At 33.0% G+C, this 17,245-nt stretch overlaps 1 protein-coding gene across 1 annotated transcript; it reads left to right on the plus strand.

Annotated features, from left to right (window-relative positions):
* The first annotated feature begins 762 nt into the window (after positions 1-762).
* Positions 763-16,581, plus strand: LOC124357968 (senecionine N-oxygenase-like). Its single transcript, XM_046810142.1, has 7 exons — positions 763-1,064; positions 3,666-3,801; positions 8,203-8,321; positions 11,737-11,914; positions 12,403-12,556; positions 14,012-14,178; positions 15,853-16,581. The coding sequence occupies exons 1-7, from the start codon at positions 1,018-1,020 to the stop codon at positions 16,201-16,203; spliced, it is 1,152 nt and encodes a 383-aa protein (XP_046666098.1). The 5' UTR covers positions 763-1,017; the 3' UTR covers positions 16,204-16,581.
* The last annotated feature ends 664 nt before the right edge of the window (positions 16,582-17,245 follow it).

The raw sequence follows: 17,245 nt of genomic DNA on the forward strand, positions 1-17,245 counted from the left end.
CATTAATTGTCTGAGGTTTAAGCGAAATCACGTACAGACTTGTAACTTTGCGTGAATATTTATTTATATATAAGCAAGACTGATTTTGATTATGGTGTATGTCACTAAATGAGATTTGGCTGAGAGTTAGCGAATATTTTTACACTGATTTTACGGATAACCGTAATGAGAACAAGAAAATAGCAGAATAAATTGATTTCACCCCCCCCCCCCCCCACCCCCCCCCCCCCCCACCCCCCCCCCCCCCCACCCCCCCCCCCCCCCACCCCCCCCCCCCCCCACCCCCCCCCCCACCCCCAAGTATAGTTCAGCTCATTTTATATGTGAAAGAGTAATAGTGATGGTGAATAAAAAGCTTTCTCAGCTATGTGTATTTTATAAAATGTAACAAATAGAAACAGTGTAACATTTAGTTACTTTTTACTATTTTGAAAGATAAACATGTCTGACAGTTTTTGACACAAATAACATGTGTTACCATTGTACCTGCAGCCATTACTCAAATACCAAACACATAATTTTGCTTTGTTTGAATTAATTTGACTAGGCAATATTAATATTACATTAAAAAGAGCCCGCAATAAGTAATTTGTAGTAGCAACTATAACTAGAATGTTTTTTATATTCAATAGTTTTAAGGTATTTCTAATCGATCCCGATCTCAGTTTCAGATTCTATTATGGTGGTGGCCACTTACTATAATGCAATCGTCGTAAATTATTTTAAGTAACTCTGGTAAAAGGTTGTTATTTCAACTGTCAAATATATCTTCTTAATCAAATTACACACCAGGGAGTTAGTTGCTTGTGCCTTTCTTTTTATTTACAATTGCAAAACTTATATAGTGTATTGTGTTTATGTTTAGGAATATGCACGTAGCAGTGATAGGGGCAGGGGCAGCTGGGCTCTGCGCAGCAAGATACCTATCTGCAGACAACAGTGGTTTTACATGTGTTGTCTTTGAGCAGACAAACTCAGTTGGTGGTACATGGGTTTATACAGAGAATACAGGAAAAGATGAGTACGGGTTACCTATCTGTTCTTCTATGTATAAAAAACCTCCGGTAAGTGTAAAGTCAGTTTTTGTATAGTACTTAGTATCTATAATCCTTGTACTACCCTAGTTCTATAACAAGTATATTTGTGAATTTTTAGGTGACAAGGTTTGATTACTCTACCATTGTCATGTTTTATGTGTGTGTGTGTGTGTGTGTGTGCCTTTTCCAAATAACATGAGTATTACTAGAAAAGTCGGGTACAGTAAAATTCCATTTATCCGGCATCCTATAGTTCTAGACGCTTGCTCATTCGGCAAGTCCTTTTGAAAAAAGTAAGATTTTCCTGCACAACGCAAAACATCAATCATTTAAATCACAACAATGTGTCTTTTTTTCGTTTGTTCAGGCACAGCGTTTAGGCGGGTGTGGAGAGGAGGTTAGGCCTCATATTTGGCCGACTTCAGGTTATTAGATTAGACTCAAGTCCCATGACTAACCATAGCCATCAGCTGTCAGCTTGTGTAATCAGTTGCACTTTTCGTATCAGTTCAATTGAATCTAGTAATGGCTCTTTGATTATCCTACAATAACAAGGGAGCGGTATGCCATCTTTGGTAGTTTGGACAAGGGTGGTGAATTTTCCCAGGAGGGCTTGATAGGTTGTTTTCGGCATTTGTGGAACTGCTGAAATCATAGACTGGTAGGCCTCATGGTGTGTGTAAAAGGCCCTTGAGGCTTAAGTGCATGGCAGTAGGCCGCCCCATAGAAGAAGAAGAAGGTCAACTTTACAGTTAATGTGCTCAGCACAGATTTGTGATAGAAGGACGACACTAAATGACTGACGTCTAGTCACTGCCTTCCGAGGCAGACAAGCAGTGTCAAGAGAGGCTGGCAGTGGCAATATGGAACAGGGCTGTTATGAACTGGGATTAACGCGCCTTAGCCTCTAGAGTGCCTGACGAGTTTTCTTTATCGGGGACCAAAATAAAGTTCATAATATGTTACAAGTACTTTCCTTGATTCATAATGAATCGAAAAATACCTGATGAGTCATACTTCTTGTCGTCAAGTCACCTCCCAATAGGCCTAGACAAGCGACGCTTTTAGTAGGCCTAGACGCACAAATCACCTGTCACTTCCAAATAATTATTTGTTTTCTTTTAGTTTTTGTTTTTATTTTATTGATTGTCGTGTGCTTGATTAATTTATAATTTCATCATGAATAATTATCTTCCTCTCTGGAATTTACCTTGTACTGAAGAGGAAAGTTATTTATTGGCAGAATACATGAGTAGGAACGACAGGTGGTGATGCATTCAACTCAATTTTCGCTGACATGACTTTCTTTTGGGAGGTAGAGTACGATAACTGTTCGTTGTAATGATTGTAATAACTTGTAAATTTCACAATAGGTTAAATAAAGTATGTTCTTTTTTTAATACTATAATTTATTTTTGTCTCCGGTAAGGAAAAGTCGTCCAGAATAGTGGCCTCTGGATAATACAAAAATACCCAAATTTTTATCAACTTTTGTTTGAAAAATTAAATAAAGTGTAACTAACAAAATTTTGAATCTGATGTCAGAAAAGTTGGATGCTCTGGGATATTGTTTATTTTATTGTTTATTGACATTCTTTTGTACATTATCATAGCTAGATAAGAACAAGGGTCATAAAAATACGTGTTAAAATTCAGTGGTTAGGCATTGTCAGTCCATTGATAAAATTCATCAAGTTGGTAGAAAGGAATGTTCTTGTAGCCAGCACTTCAGGAGTTGTCCAAACTGCAGCATGCTGGTCTTCTTCAGGTCCTCTGGAAGGGCATTCCATAACTTCTATATGATATGATCTGAGGTTGGGAAAGTACCGATTGGAAATGTCCCTCGCCATCAGTGTGGGCTTCAGCACCAACCCGCACTTCTGGCTAAAACAAAAAAACATTCCTCAATATAGTACCTAAATTCAAGCTCAGATCGTGTGAGCATTCCGTTAACTTTTTATATTTATAATACATGTTTATGTATTTATCAACTTATACAGCCTAATAACATATAGTAGATATGGACAGAGTGGCGTCCTTGCCGACATCGCTTCCTTTCGGGAAGCAGAAAACAAGAACCGATCGTCATTATGACAAGTAATTTTTACAACAAGTCAAATAAAATCTGTTCTTTCTAATAATGTAGTTTTTTTTTAGGTCCCCGGTAAGAAAACCTTTTCAAAAGTAGTGGTCTACGGATAATAACAAAGTACCAAAATATACTTACAAAATATAATCTAACATAAATAGTTTATATCCATTCATGAATATAAATCAAGTATGCAGATTAGGTTCTCAAACTAATTTTGTGTTATTTTACAATATTTCAATTTGTAGATGAGGAAGCATTGGGTTGCAAATTGCCCTACAAAAGAGAGGTAGTGTTGAGTCTGGAAGTAGCAATATTTTAGAGTTTTCAATTTTTTTGTTAAATTATTTTACTGTTAATAAATAATAGGGTATGATGATGGGGGTATGATGATAAAACACATGTAAAGAAATATTAAAAAATAATTGTTGGTGTATAATGACAAGAATTATTTTTTATAATCAAATTTCAAATCAGTGTACTTGAAATATTAAACATGTCAAGGAATTAAAAATAAAATTGTTGTATTTCATTTTCAGAACCAATTTGGGAAAAGAAAATATGGAATTCCCTGGGTTTCCTTTCGTGAATTCCAAGTCGTTTGTAACAGCTGCTGAAGTTCGGCAGTATCTTGAAGACTTTGCCAACAATTATAATTTGAAGAAAAATATCAAGGTATTTAATGAAACAGAATTATTTTTTCCAAATTATCAAAGTTTAGCATACAATTAATAAATTTTCCCAAAATATCTATAAAGCAGTATTTGCAAACAACCCTATATACTAATTAATATTGTCATGACTTAGTAAGAATCATATTAATACTAATTAAAATAAAGACTATTTAACTATCAGTTTTAAAACAAAGACTTTGATAGGTTAAAAAATATTCATCAAATAAATAAAGAGGATTTTCTATTGAAAGTGATCGTAATTTGGATTTAAATTATTTGTATTCACCTCAGTTTTAATTTCAAGTGGCAAATATTCACTGTTTTGTATAGAACCTTGTTCAATGACAGTATAATTTAGAAGATATTAAATCTTTTCCTTGAAATAATTATAGGCCTGTTATGTATATAGTAAAACAATTGTGTAAAGTTAAAGTACTACAGTTATAGACTATTATAGTAAAATAATCTTTAGTTTATAGATTAGATTTCAACTCATTGTATTTGTCCTGGAAATAGAACTGGAGCAAGTTTGGATTACACTGGAACAGAGTATTTCAGATCTGGACTAAGTTTTAAAGCAATTTTCAAGACCTTTTATAATTTTAGCCCTCAAACTGGTGGTGTACTGGAACCCTATTTTTAGCAGTTTGAAAGAATTACATTTAAACTGTTATATACCTCTCAAAATTCTTCATATATACAACTTATTATATATAATTATTTTCAGAATATTCCAAATAATAATAAATTATATTCATTAATATTTTCTTATTTTCAAAAAAGATTTCGATGTTTAAATATTCTTGATAAGAACTTTTACAAAAGAATTTTTGATAAGAATATTTACAAAAATTTATAACTTAGCACTATCATCATATATATGTGAAAGGTTTATATAAATTCCAAATCATAAAAAAGAAATATAATTTTATACTTATTAAAAATATATATAGTTTTAGTGCTTTTACTACAAAATTTGTCTTTTAGCAATATTTAAACTTAAGCGCAAAATCCACTAACATTGTATTTTCAGCATTCTTGTACAATTGCTTTACAACACTGGAAACTCAACCTATATATGGCTTATTAGATATCATTGATATCAGAATATTCCAAATAATAATAATAATAATAATAAATTATCTTCATTAACATTTTCTTACTTTAACCCTCCAGCTGGTATGAAACGAATTTTCGTCGCCAAAGTAGACATGTACAGTTATTGAAATTTTAGGCAATTAAGGTCATATAAATGATTTTTATTTGATATATTCTGGAAGAGCATTAACTATAGTACCGATTTACTGTTCTTACTTCGATTATTGTCTTCTTTGTTTACCGTAAAACATCGTTCTCTAATGGACAGCTGACGTGAACGTAGAGGGTCAACCACATTGTTGTGAAACTGTAAACAAATGCCGCGTTTTGTGTTTTTGAGGTTACGAATCCAATAGTATTTGTGGAAATTGTATTTTATAGTGTTTTAGTGTTGTTATTATTGTTTTTTTAGCTTACTTAGGTTATAGTTTTAGTTGTTCAGTATGGGTGCAAACTTTAGAGATCTAGTGACGCTGAGTGAAAAATGAAACTTTGTATATTTTGTACATATGTAAATAAGGTAAGATTAAAATTTATTATTTTATTTTATTTTTGTTTTATCTGTCATACTTGTATAAGTATAAATGCAGTCATGAGATTATGTTTACCCACAAACAATAATATTTATTTAGAAAACTACGCATTTTTGAAAATAAATAAATACGCGTGCTTTTTTATACAAAGCCCTGTAACACATACGTTTTGAGGTAAAAGTTACAATAATTATATATTTTTGGAATCAGGGCAAAATTTGGAATAAGTTATACATTTACAGTTTTTATGTAAAGCTTGTTGCTAAGCAGTTACACAACAGAATATTTACAAAAATAATGTCCAAAAAACATTTTTCTTACATTTTGTAAAAAAAACAAAAATATGTTTCCACGGAAACAATAAGATATTGTTATTATAATGCTCTCCATATAGTTGTGAATACATTGACATATAATAGTTTATATTTGGACTAACAGTTATGAAATGTGATACATTACAAGAAACGTCTGCGAGGCTGTTAAAATAGAGCCGCCAGTACAGAGTGACACCATTGCCAGTTCTAGGGTTAAAAGAATGTCATTATTTGAATATTCTTGATAAGAGTTTTTTCATTTTTTTATAATTTTGCACATCTTATCATATATGTGTGGAAGGTTTATATAAATTCCAAATCATATGAAAGAAACACAGTTTTATACTTACTAAAAATATATATAGTTTTAGTGCTTTTATTTTAAAAAAGTTTACTTTTTTAACAACTTTTGAATGTTAGCGCAAAATCCACTAACATTGTATTTTCAGCATTCTTGTACAATTGCTTTACAACAGTGAAATTTAACCTATATATGACTTTATATATATATAAAATTGTTTCCAGGAAAACTAAAGGAATAATAATACTTGCTTATTATTGTTGCTATAGTTTTTTATTCACAAAAAATTTAACCTTGGATAAGCCTGCTGGTACCAATTCAGCTAATAGTCCTCTCAAATCACTTGATTCGTTCCTAAAATTAATTTTGACTTCATCAGCCTTATTACTAATAACTAAGACAAAACATAAATTAAAAATAAATCAATTAGACCTACAACAAAACACAACAACAGCAGATGTAACTTATAAACCAGTCGGCCCGGTCAGCTGGTCACAGTTAAACAGTTGCTTGTACCTACCAGACTTTCACCTAACCATACAAAGAGGAGTAAAGTTTGATTTATTGAGTAATAACATACCTCAATTGATATTATTCTGCCATCGATTGATATTTGGTTTTAAACCAAAACATATTCGGTAGTGCCAGTATACGTGAGTGGCCTAACTGTTGTACGAGGGTCAGTCAAATATAAACAAGACTTTTAACTTATACGTTTATTAAAGCTAAACAATACAATGATTACATGTTACTGCTTTTCTACATAGTCTCCCTCAACTCTCACACACTTTTCCCAGCGTGAAGATAGCTTATGGATCCCTTCTTCATAAAAGATTTGAGGTTGTGTCTTGAACCAATTGCACACAAATTCCTGTACTTCCTCATCACTTTCAAAACGGTTTCCACCAAGTGCTTCTTTGAGAGGACCAAAGAGGTGAAAGTCACATGGAGACAAATCTGGGCTGTAGGGAGGATGTTCCAATGTTTCCCAATGAATTTGGCGTAATTTCTCTTGGGTCAAGGCAGCTGTGTGAGGCCTAGCATTGTCATGAAGCAAAATGACATCTCTGATTACGCCTTTTGTTCCGAAAGGCTGCTTTTGCAGAGTTGACAGTAATAAGCAGCGTTCACAGTACGACGTTCGTGTAAAAAGTCAATAATAAGCAGCGTTCACAGTACGACGTTCGTGTAAAAAGTCAATAAGCAAAACGCCTTTGCAGTCAAAAAAGATGGTGGCAAGAACTTTTCCCAGCAGACAACCGTGTTTTGGCTTTCACAGGGCGAGTTTCGTCTTTCCTTCGCCACTCCATTGACGCCATTTTGGATTCAGGAGTGTAGTGATGGACCCACGTTTCATCACAGGTTATTATGCGATTTAAAAAACCATTCCCCTCTCTCTCAAGCCGATTCAAAAGCCTTTGGCAAATGTCTCTCCGGGTTTGTTTTTGATCGAGAGTCAGAAGCCGAGGGACCCATCTTGCACAAATTTTCCGAAAACCCAGATGCTCTGTGACGATGGAATGCACACTACCATGACTAATTTCCACTTCACTGGCAATTTCATCTATCGTTAAGCGTCGATCATTTTCAAGAAGTTCACGAACAGCACAAATGTTCTCATTAGTTAAACTGGTCCTTGGACGCCTATTGTGACTTTCATTTTCAACTGTTTCACGTCCGCCTTTGAACTTTTTAACCCAATCGTACACTTGAGAACGTGATAAAGTCTTATCCCCAAACTGAGTTGTCAGTCTAACAAAAATGTCACTTGGTTTAACACCTTCGTTTGTCAAGAACTTAATAATTCGTTGCGCAACTGCAGGTACAACCTCTTGTTCAGACATAGCTACAATTACAAACAAAACAGCACTGAGAGTGCATTGTTGCAGCTTTCCCCCTCCCCCAGGCTGCCCCCTACCACTACTGCAACATGGCTACCTGCTACAACCTGGACGTTGGGTATAGTAATAAAAGTCCTGTTTATATTTGACTGACCCTCGTATACAGTTGCCAGCTAAAGGGTTTAACTAATTTATAAAATACTTAAATGTGGCTCATGAAGTAAAAATTAGTTTTGCAGTAAAATACTATTCCATTGTTTTATTTGTGATGATTTATTAAGGAATGCTAAAAACTTTTTCCAATATTTGCTTTAGTTCCTCCATCATGTCACTCACGTACTTCCTAAAGATGATAAGTGGCAGATAACTTCAATAAATCTTCCTGAAAACAAGGAAAGTACAGAAGAATTTGATGCTGTCATTATATGCAATGGGTAAGTAGCCATTAATATTAACATTAATATTTTATTTGAGAACAATATATTTTGAGGTACCATGGTGACGATCGGAGCAATGCAAGCATTTCTCTGCAGTACACCATCCCAAGCATTTCTGAGCTAAGGGGCTGTTATTGAAAGATATTACAATGCCTGAAATCTCTTCTGAATCATTGAAGGTCTAACATTTAAGGCCAGTAGGAACAAGAGGGCCCAATCATTTCTTTGAGATAACATGAATAATTGTGCAAATATGACTTTGGTTTTTAATTTATGAAACTGCAGTAATATTATATAAATGCACCTTTTTAAATTTGGAAAATTGTAAGTAGACAGAGTTGTAGGAATAATGCTGTTGAAGAATAACAATTGCCAGGAAGAGGATAACAGGTACTGCACTCCAAACAAATTTTGTGTACAAAATGACAACAATGAGCTTGTAATGTCATCTATGAAGTGCAAGAGTCAGCTCATTAATTAGCAGTTAAATCACATTATTAACTTGATTCATCTATTTAAACCATTTGTACCCCAACGTCCGATTGAACGGACCGTTGAAGTTTAGTCAAAACACGCCAATGTCCAATTGATCAACCGTTCGGGAAGAAATCTGTAAAAGTTATCTGTGAACTTGAAAAATTTTTTTTTTACTGTTTTTTGAAGTAAATAAGACTATCTGTAGTCAACTGTAAAGTTGGTAGTACTAATGACCTTGACACAGCTGTTTGTTTTTCGGTTGCTATCCAATAGTGTTACTCTATAGTGTTTGTCTATTTTTGCTAAAAAATTTTGAACATGTGCTTTGAGAAGTAGACAAAATAACAGAAAAACAAGATATTTTAATAAAATTCCAATAAATGTGTCCACCCATTGTCTTCCTAAACACACATTATAACTGACGTAAACAAAACAACACACATTTGTAAATCATTTTTTATATTTTTTTAACACAAGATTTTTCTTACGTTATGGAGGAAACTATAATATAGACTTATGTTAGTGAGAAAATGCTTTCATTTTAATACTATGTAAGTATTTCCAAAACTTATTTCCTACTGTAAAAGTAATTCTAGTAACATTACATTTTTTTCAACACTAACTAAAAATATTTGTTGTGAAACTATTTTTCAAATTAAAGTTTTAGATATAATATCTGTATTGAATAAAATAATATTTTTCTACCTCTATGTTGGCCAGAAGTATACTTGTTGTGCAAACAAATGTTTTGGTTAGGCATTATCATGTCATAAACAAAATTGTTCTATACAAAGTGCTATTCATATTAACACCATTCAATAGCGCATATAATCTGCTATAAAATAAAAAAAAAACATTCAGTTTACATAAAAACTAAGGATAATACAGAGCAAAGCTTAATTTGTTGCAAAAACATCAAAACAAGGTTGGCAGTTTTGGCTAGTACAGTTGGTTCGGGCGCTGGGGGTGTCGGGTCAGGCGACAGCCTTAGACGTTGGTATCTAAAGGGTTAAATGGGGATGGTATTCTGTAAAACCCTTCCTACTCGATTATTTATTGTAATAACATGGTATCAAAATCTTCATCTAAAAAGGACCTACATTTCCACACATTTTTTCATAAATTCACCCGATTTTTAGTTATTGTAGTTTGAAGATTAAGTACGGCCACCATTTTAAAACTAGGTATGATATTTTTCTAAAACTTAAAAAAAAACTAGTTTTCATTTGACTTAGCATTTTGCAAGGAACGAATTTTTATAACCTTTATTCAATTTAAAGATATAATTCTTTCCTAAAAACACAAACACAGACAGACAGTAGAGTAAGCAACATAGGACTAGGCATTATGTAACATTTCTGACTTATTTTGACCTAATAAATGACATGGTGGAGTGTGTGAGAGTAATTCATGGAGACCCTGTAGTACTTGATAAGTAATAAAATGTTACCAGTATACTAACTGAGCTATTACAACACAAAACTAAGGAAGTTAAAGTCTTATCTCTTCACATAAATCTTTATTTAATAGCATATTAAGATGCTGGGCTTGCTTGCAACAACACAGGCAGATAAGATGTTGAATCATTGTCTTATTTTCCATAATCGTTAGTTTTTATCATGTCTTCAAGATTTAAGATTTAACATCTTATTATTATCACTAAGCATTATAATGCAATAGATAATATTACTTACCAAATAAGACAGCAAATTACGTTTTGTTAATCTAATAACAGTAGTCTCATGAGAATCAATAACAATCAAAACTATATCTAATATTTAATTATTGATAAAAGTTTCAACTAGACTGAACACATGTAATTAACACTTAAATTACTACAATTACAATACAAGGAGTCATCACAACAGAAAGCCAGTATGAACTTTATTACTGATATGTATTTAAAGTTTCTTTTGGAAATCTCTTAAAAAAATTGTATTTTTTTAGGTGTGGCTGATTTAGAATTCTGACACTTGTTTTAATGAATAGTTATATAATGTATGTTTATATCTTGATTAATTTTCCATCTGTTGATCCGTTTGTATGTGTGTAATATATAATTTCAAACAACAATTTATTCATCTGTTCTGCAGTCCAAATATCCCACTTGTTGGATCTCGCAATATATCTTAACAGCTGATCAGGTTATGTCAACCTAACTCAACGTTGTTAGTGATACTAAAGTCTATTAATTGATATATAAAAACATTACAGAAGGATATAAATAAAATCTAAGAAACATAAAAACAACCTTATAATAAATGGATGGTTACCTAATTTTTAAGGTCGGATATAAATAACTGAGAAAATGAGTTTGAGCTATGTATATAAACATAGTATTATTACAGTTTATTTAATTTAACAAGGACACTAAAACTACATTCCTCATTGATTTACAACTAATTCTACAAAAAATATTTTAATCTGTTTGCCTTTTATTGAACTTTTTGTATTTATTGGCATTTATTAGCTGATGTATTGTCTGTTTTTATACAATTTTTAATTCCATTTTTGAAACTGGAAGTGATGTCTTCCTGCAAATTTTTCATAAACAGACATTAATAGCCTAACTGTATTGACTGTGCCAAAATTGAATGTGGCACTTTGAGCCATTATACAAATTTTCAGCCACATACAATTAATTGCAAAAATTAACCAAGATAAGACCACACATTGTACAGTATGATATTTCTTGAATTTTTTAACAAACAAATGACATGATGTAATTGGTTGTGTAATTTAGAGTTAATGTTGGGGAATTTGTTCCAATGATATCACCCAATTAAATTATATAAATAACATTTTTACTATACAACATTTTAAATAAGCATCTTCTTTCATTGATAAAATTAGTTTTTGAACAGATTTAAGATCAATAGTTCTTCTAAAATTTAGCATTGGTAAATTAATTGTAACTATTTATTTATATTTACAGTCACCACAATGAACCTTACATGGGAAATTTCCCAGGTGTAGCCGACTTTAAAGGTGAAGTTATGCACAGTCATTCGTACAGAACTCCAGAAAAATTCTCGAACAAAACTGTGTTAATATGTGGGGCGGGACCGTCCGGCATAGATATCACCTATGACTTGGCCAACTGCGCCTCAAAGGTTTGTAACTGCCTTGTGTTATAAAAGTAGAATAGTCATATAATGTGTTCTTTGTCTTTTTTGTTTTACACTTATAAGTGGCATAGATAGTTACAGTAATTTTGAATTCACTTTTCCAGATAAATACAAGAAGCATTACATGTTAGTGAAAATCCGTTACCACAGAAATCTAGAAAAAAGGTATGTCAGATCATATGAAGCATTTACGTTGTGATGCAGTACTAAGAGAATTATCAAACGTACTTAACATACTTGAATGTGATGTCAAATCAAAATTCCTCTTTATACAATCCTAGTACATTGTGGTTTTTGAAACATCAAAATATGTTCAATGATTAATTGAACCAGTGCATATCAAACTGTTATATTAAGATACTTGAATGTCAATACATTTTGATTCTATTCCCAACAGTAGTACTTCAAAATGTTGTTAACAATTTACGATTAATTACTAAAATATTTTCTCACCTATAAGCAGCATGTTTCAGGTTTACTTCAGTCACAGGATCCCTCAAGTGAAACGGAATGAATTTCCAAAAAATGTGGAGCAAGTACCAGTAGTTAAAGCCGTTAAAGAGGATCATGTGATCTTTGAGGATGGAACAAAGTCTGGATATATTGATGTCATCCTAATGTGTACAGGTTTGTTTAAGGAATTAAATAAAGTGATAAGTTTTAGTAAAACTTTTGATTATTGATAGATAAAGCATCCAAAAGTGGCATTGCATTTGTTCTATGAGGCTGTAAGTATTGTACTCACTTCTCTTCCCTCTACTCTTGCAGATTGAAAACATCACTATCTGCTCTAATTATGTTTTCCAGTACTGTAGTCACACTCTCTTTCCTCTCCTCTTGCAGACTGAAAACATCACTATCTACTCTAATTAATTATGTTTTACAGTATTCTAGTCACACTCTCTTCCCTCTACACTTGCAGACTGAAAACATCACTATCTGCTCTAATTATGTTTTCCAGTATTGTAGTCACACTCTCTTCCCTCTACTCTTGCAAATTGAGAACATCATTATCTGCTCTAATTATGATTTCCAGTATTGTAGTCACACTCCCCTCTACTCTTGCAGACTGAAAACATCACTATCTGCTCTAATTATGTTTTCCAGTATTGTAGTCACACTCTCTTCCCTCTACTCTTGCAAACTGAAAACATCACTATCTGCTCTAATTATGTTTTCCAGTATTGTAGTCACACTCTCTTCCCTCTACTCTTGCAGACTGAAAACATCACTATCTGCTCTAATTATGTTTTCCAGTATTGTAGTCACACTCTCTTCCCTCTACTCTTGCGGATTGAAAACATCACTATCTGCTCTAATTATGTTTTCCAGTATTGTAGTCACACTCTCTTCCCTCTACTCTTGCGGATTGAAAACATCACTATCTGCTCTAATTATGATTTCCAGTATTGTAGTCACACTCTCTTCCCTCTACTCTTGCAGACTGAAAACATCACTATCTGCTCTAATTATGTTTTCCAGTATTGTAGTCACACTCTCTTCCCTCTACTCTTGCAGACTGAAAACATCACTATCTGCTCTAATTATGTTTTCCAGTATTTTAGTCACACTCTCTTCCCTCTACTCTTGCGGATTGAAAACATCACTATCTGCTCTAATTATGTTTTCCAGTATTGTAGTCACATTCTGTTCCTTTTACTCTTGCAAACTGAAATCTTACATCATCTGCTCTAATTTTGTTTTGCAATTGCAGAGCTATTAACGATAAACAAGGACGTGGCTAGCAAAGGAGTCCAGACACTCCCAAAAATATCAATTTTTTGGACCCCCCCCCCCAAATTTTTTCCTGGTTACTTTCTTGACGATCAAAATTCAGATTTGTACAACAGAGAACAACAAAGATGCAATATCGAGGTAGATTATAATGGTCAAAGAAATGACACAGTGCTTCCTTAAATTTTAAGGAACAGCCTGGTAACCAATCCGTAACAATAAGTACCGTTTGATCAGGAAACTTCTCAACCAACAGATAATCTAAACATATTATTTTATCTTCAACCTCTGAAATAATACTGTAGTATTTATTATTTATATCTACAATTGTATAATGGTTTGTTTAAGGATACAAGTATGCATTACCGTTTCTGGCACCGGAATGTGGAATTAAAATTGCAGAGGGAAAGGTTATTCAGCCTTTGTACAAGCACATTGTAAATATAAATTATCCTACAATGGGTTTCATTGGAATCCCCTTCAGAGCATTGGTGCTTCCTTTGTTTGATTACCAGGTAATATAAATTTTATTATTTCAGTTGAGATAAGTTTCTATGTTTAAGTTTCATATGCAGTATAGTAAGCGGCCACCATCACAATCAAATCAGGATATCAAATTATTGGTTTGAAATACATCAACAATCTAACACAAAAACATTCTAATTATAGTTATTTACAATTAAATATTGCCGGCTTTTTTAATGTATTAGATAACAATATTGTTCGAAATTTATTCAAACAAAGTCAAATCATTTCTATGGTATTTGAATATTGGCTGCAAGTACAATGGTGGTGTACACATGTTATTTATGTCAGACACATTTATCCATCAAAATAGTAAAAAGTAACTAAATGTTACACTGTTGTGTTTGTTACATTCTATAATTTCTCATATAGCTTATAGTCTGTCTGAAAAACTATGGCCTCTCAAGAATTGTAGGCACATATGTAATACTGTAACATTTAATAAGATTGAATAAAATTGATTCAACGTATTGGGAACAAAGTCAATGATTAAAAGGGCAGACCAACTTTTAGAACTGTGGGTGCATATGTGAGTGCTTAGGAAAACATTTGACACATTTTTTTTAAGTAAATACCGTTTTGATATATAAAAAAATTATGTAAACTGTTTGTAACAATTTTATTTGTATATATAACATACACTTTGATCTACATAATTGCCATTAATATTAAAGCACTTATATCTAAAAAACAACCTTTTGTATACTGTCGTCAAAGAAGATTGCCATTTGATTTAACAGCGACTGCAACACAGTAATTTTGACACTGTTGTAGTCATTGTGATTCTGACCTTCAAGATGTTTCTATAGATAACAAAAAAATAGTAGTCACTGGCCACTAAAATGGGGCTGTTTGGGAGATTTATCAAATTGTTCCTAGCAAAATGCTGTGATAAGATCTTGAGTTCATTTTGCCGCATATAGACAAACATTGCCATACAGCAAAACATGTTTCTCGATAGTTTAAACATTCAATAAGAGTTATATGGAAAAACTCCTGTGATATTGAAATCATTGGTAATTGATTATACAAGGTCGTCCACTCTGTTTCTTATCACGAACATTCTTTTGACCACCTTTTAAAGCTCTTACCCATTTGAATGCCATTTCTTAACATATCTTTTGTCCATACACTTCACAATTCTGATGGTGAATTTCAACTGCTTTCATGCCTTTAGAGCCAAAAATACAAATAACAGCATGTACGTCACAGTCAGCGAGACTTTCAATTGACTTCTAAACATGCATTAACAGATGTAAAAACATTCATTTTGCCGTAATTGTGTCTGGCCTGTTCACAGAAGAAGGTAGAGAATGCATAAGTGTGGAACACAGACCGCAGCTTTGCAATGGTGGAATTTCAAAACTATTTACTTAAGAAACACACATCGTATTTACAGTCTATTAAATAATGTTCTTTTAAATTGAGCAAGATTTTAATGGTAACATTAACACAGATTCTGACTTTCCTATTATTCATCTGTTATGAACAAGAAGTTTTTGCATCCAAGAACATGTAAATTTGTAAAAGAACAAATATAACATTTGTATAGAACAGGGATTACTAAATATTGTCATTTTATTTTGTTTGTTTACATTGTGGTTTCTAAAGTAGTTATACTCTTAAGATAGTTGTAAAATGTCATAACCACTATAATGTTAAAGGTCCGGTATTATTTGAAAACACTGACCGGAGAAGTGGAACTGCCAACACAGGAAGACATGTTTGCGGAGTTGGAACAAGAAATGGTTACCAAGCAAAAAAAAGGAATTCCTCTCAGGAAATACCACGAAATGAAGATTGGAATGAGATCTTACATGGAAGGATTGGCCAACATTGCCAAATTTGAACAGTTTCCACCAGTTGTGTACAAAATCTATGATGTAACTGCTGGTTTTCGAGAAACCAACTTGAAAAACTATAGAGATGCCATATTTCACATAGTGGATGACAATAATTTTCGAGTAACTGGACTGGATGTAAATGAGCAAAAAGAAATTAATGATGTAGAATAATTAACAGTGAGGCAACTAGAATCTGTACAGGGGTGATACAAGGTGTGGCTCTAAATTAACCAGATTTCCATGTCGCAGTGGGTGACCAAATACAATAAGGGTGAGAATGGGATGATTCTGTTTTCCTTATGTTTTAATTGAGTTTTTTATTCCCAGTTCAATCAGCCTGTTATTAGTGCTGGTTTAACACATTGATAGCGGTGGATGCATATCCACCTCTCCTAAAGTTGGTACATTACTTGTGTGGCAGTGGAGGTATTAAAGTATTTGATGGTTTAAAAGTTATCTTGAAAAAAATTGACGATGACCTATGTTATTACAGAGACATTCCTAAAACCTTGCTGAGGTAGTATTATTTCCTGGGGACTCTTGAGGTATCAATAGTTTCCCTCAAGATAACCTTATTTGCCTAGATTGCAGTGTTCTGCCACAATAGATCCTCAAGGTCTTGGTGATGTGGGCTATCTTACCCTTTAGTATCATGTTGTATGCTATTATAGACCAACTACAAAGAAAATAGTTTAGAAAAGTAATTAAAATATTGGGTGTGGTAGCCCTAATTGGGGCTGGCGGATCTGTTCATACAGTAGATGGATGAACTTGTGTCACATTTTTGTTGTAACCACATTATAACATTGTGTTCATTCTGGTCTGTGTTTCCATAGTATGGCCTGACTCCAATTGGAGCCCATTCAAATCTTCTTTTTTGTGAGTGGTGTAAGTGAAGTGTCAGTGTATTAAAAAAATATTTATAACAAATTAAAAACTCAAACAAGGGTGGGGTGTATATACAACGTTTAGAACTAAATTAGATCACTATATGCTGACCAAGATTTGTGACTTAAAAGAAAAACTTGAAATATTTCATTCTAATTTTGGGCTTCCAACAGTACAAAATCAGCAGTGGGGGACTCCAAATAACCGGTTTTAACTGTATATATGGGATAGTATGATATGTCGGTGGCTCCATTAGGATGGAATCCTGTTACATCACTGTTCCTCCAAAAAATAAAACCAAAAACAACTTTGACCCTCCTTCCTG

The sequence above is a fragment of the Homalodisca vitripennis genome, chromosome 1 (genome assembly GCF_021130785.1).
Source record: "Homalodisca vitripennis isolate AUS2020 chromosome 1, UT_GWSS_2.1, whole genome shotgun sequence".
Lineage (NCBI taxonomy): Eukaryota > Metazoa > Arthropoda > Insecta > Hemiptera > Cicadellidae > Homalodisca > Homalodisca vitripennis.

Coding starts and splice junctions, on each gene's coding strand:
- LOC124357968 (XM_046810142.1), top strand. CDS start 1,018: ATGAGTACGGGTTACCTATCTGTTCTTCTATGTATAAAAAACCTCCG. Junction 12,557..14,011: donor TGTCATCCTAATGTGTACAG/GTTTGTTTAAGG, acceptor GGTTTGTTTAAG/GATACAAGTATGCATTACCG. Junction 14,179..15,852: donor TTCCTTTGTTTGATTACCAG/GTAATATAAATT, acceptor ATAATGTTAAAG/GTCCGGTATTATTTGAAAAC.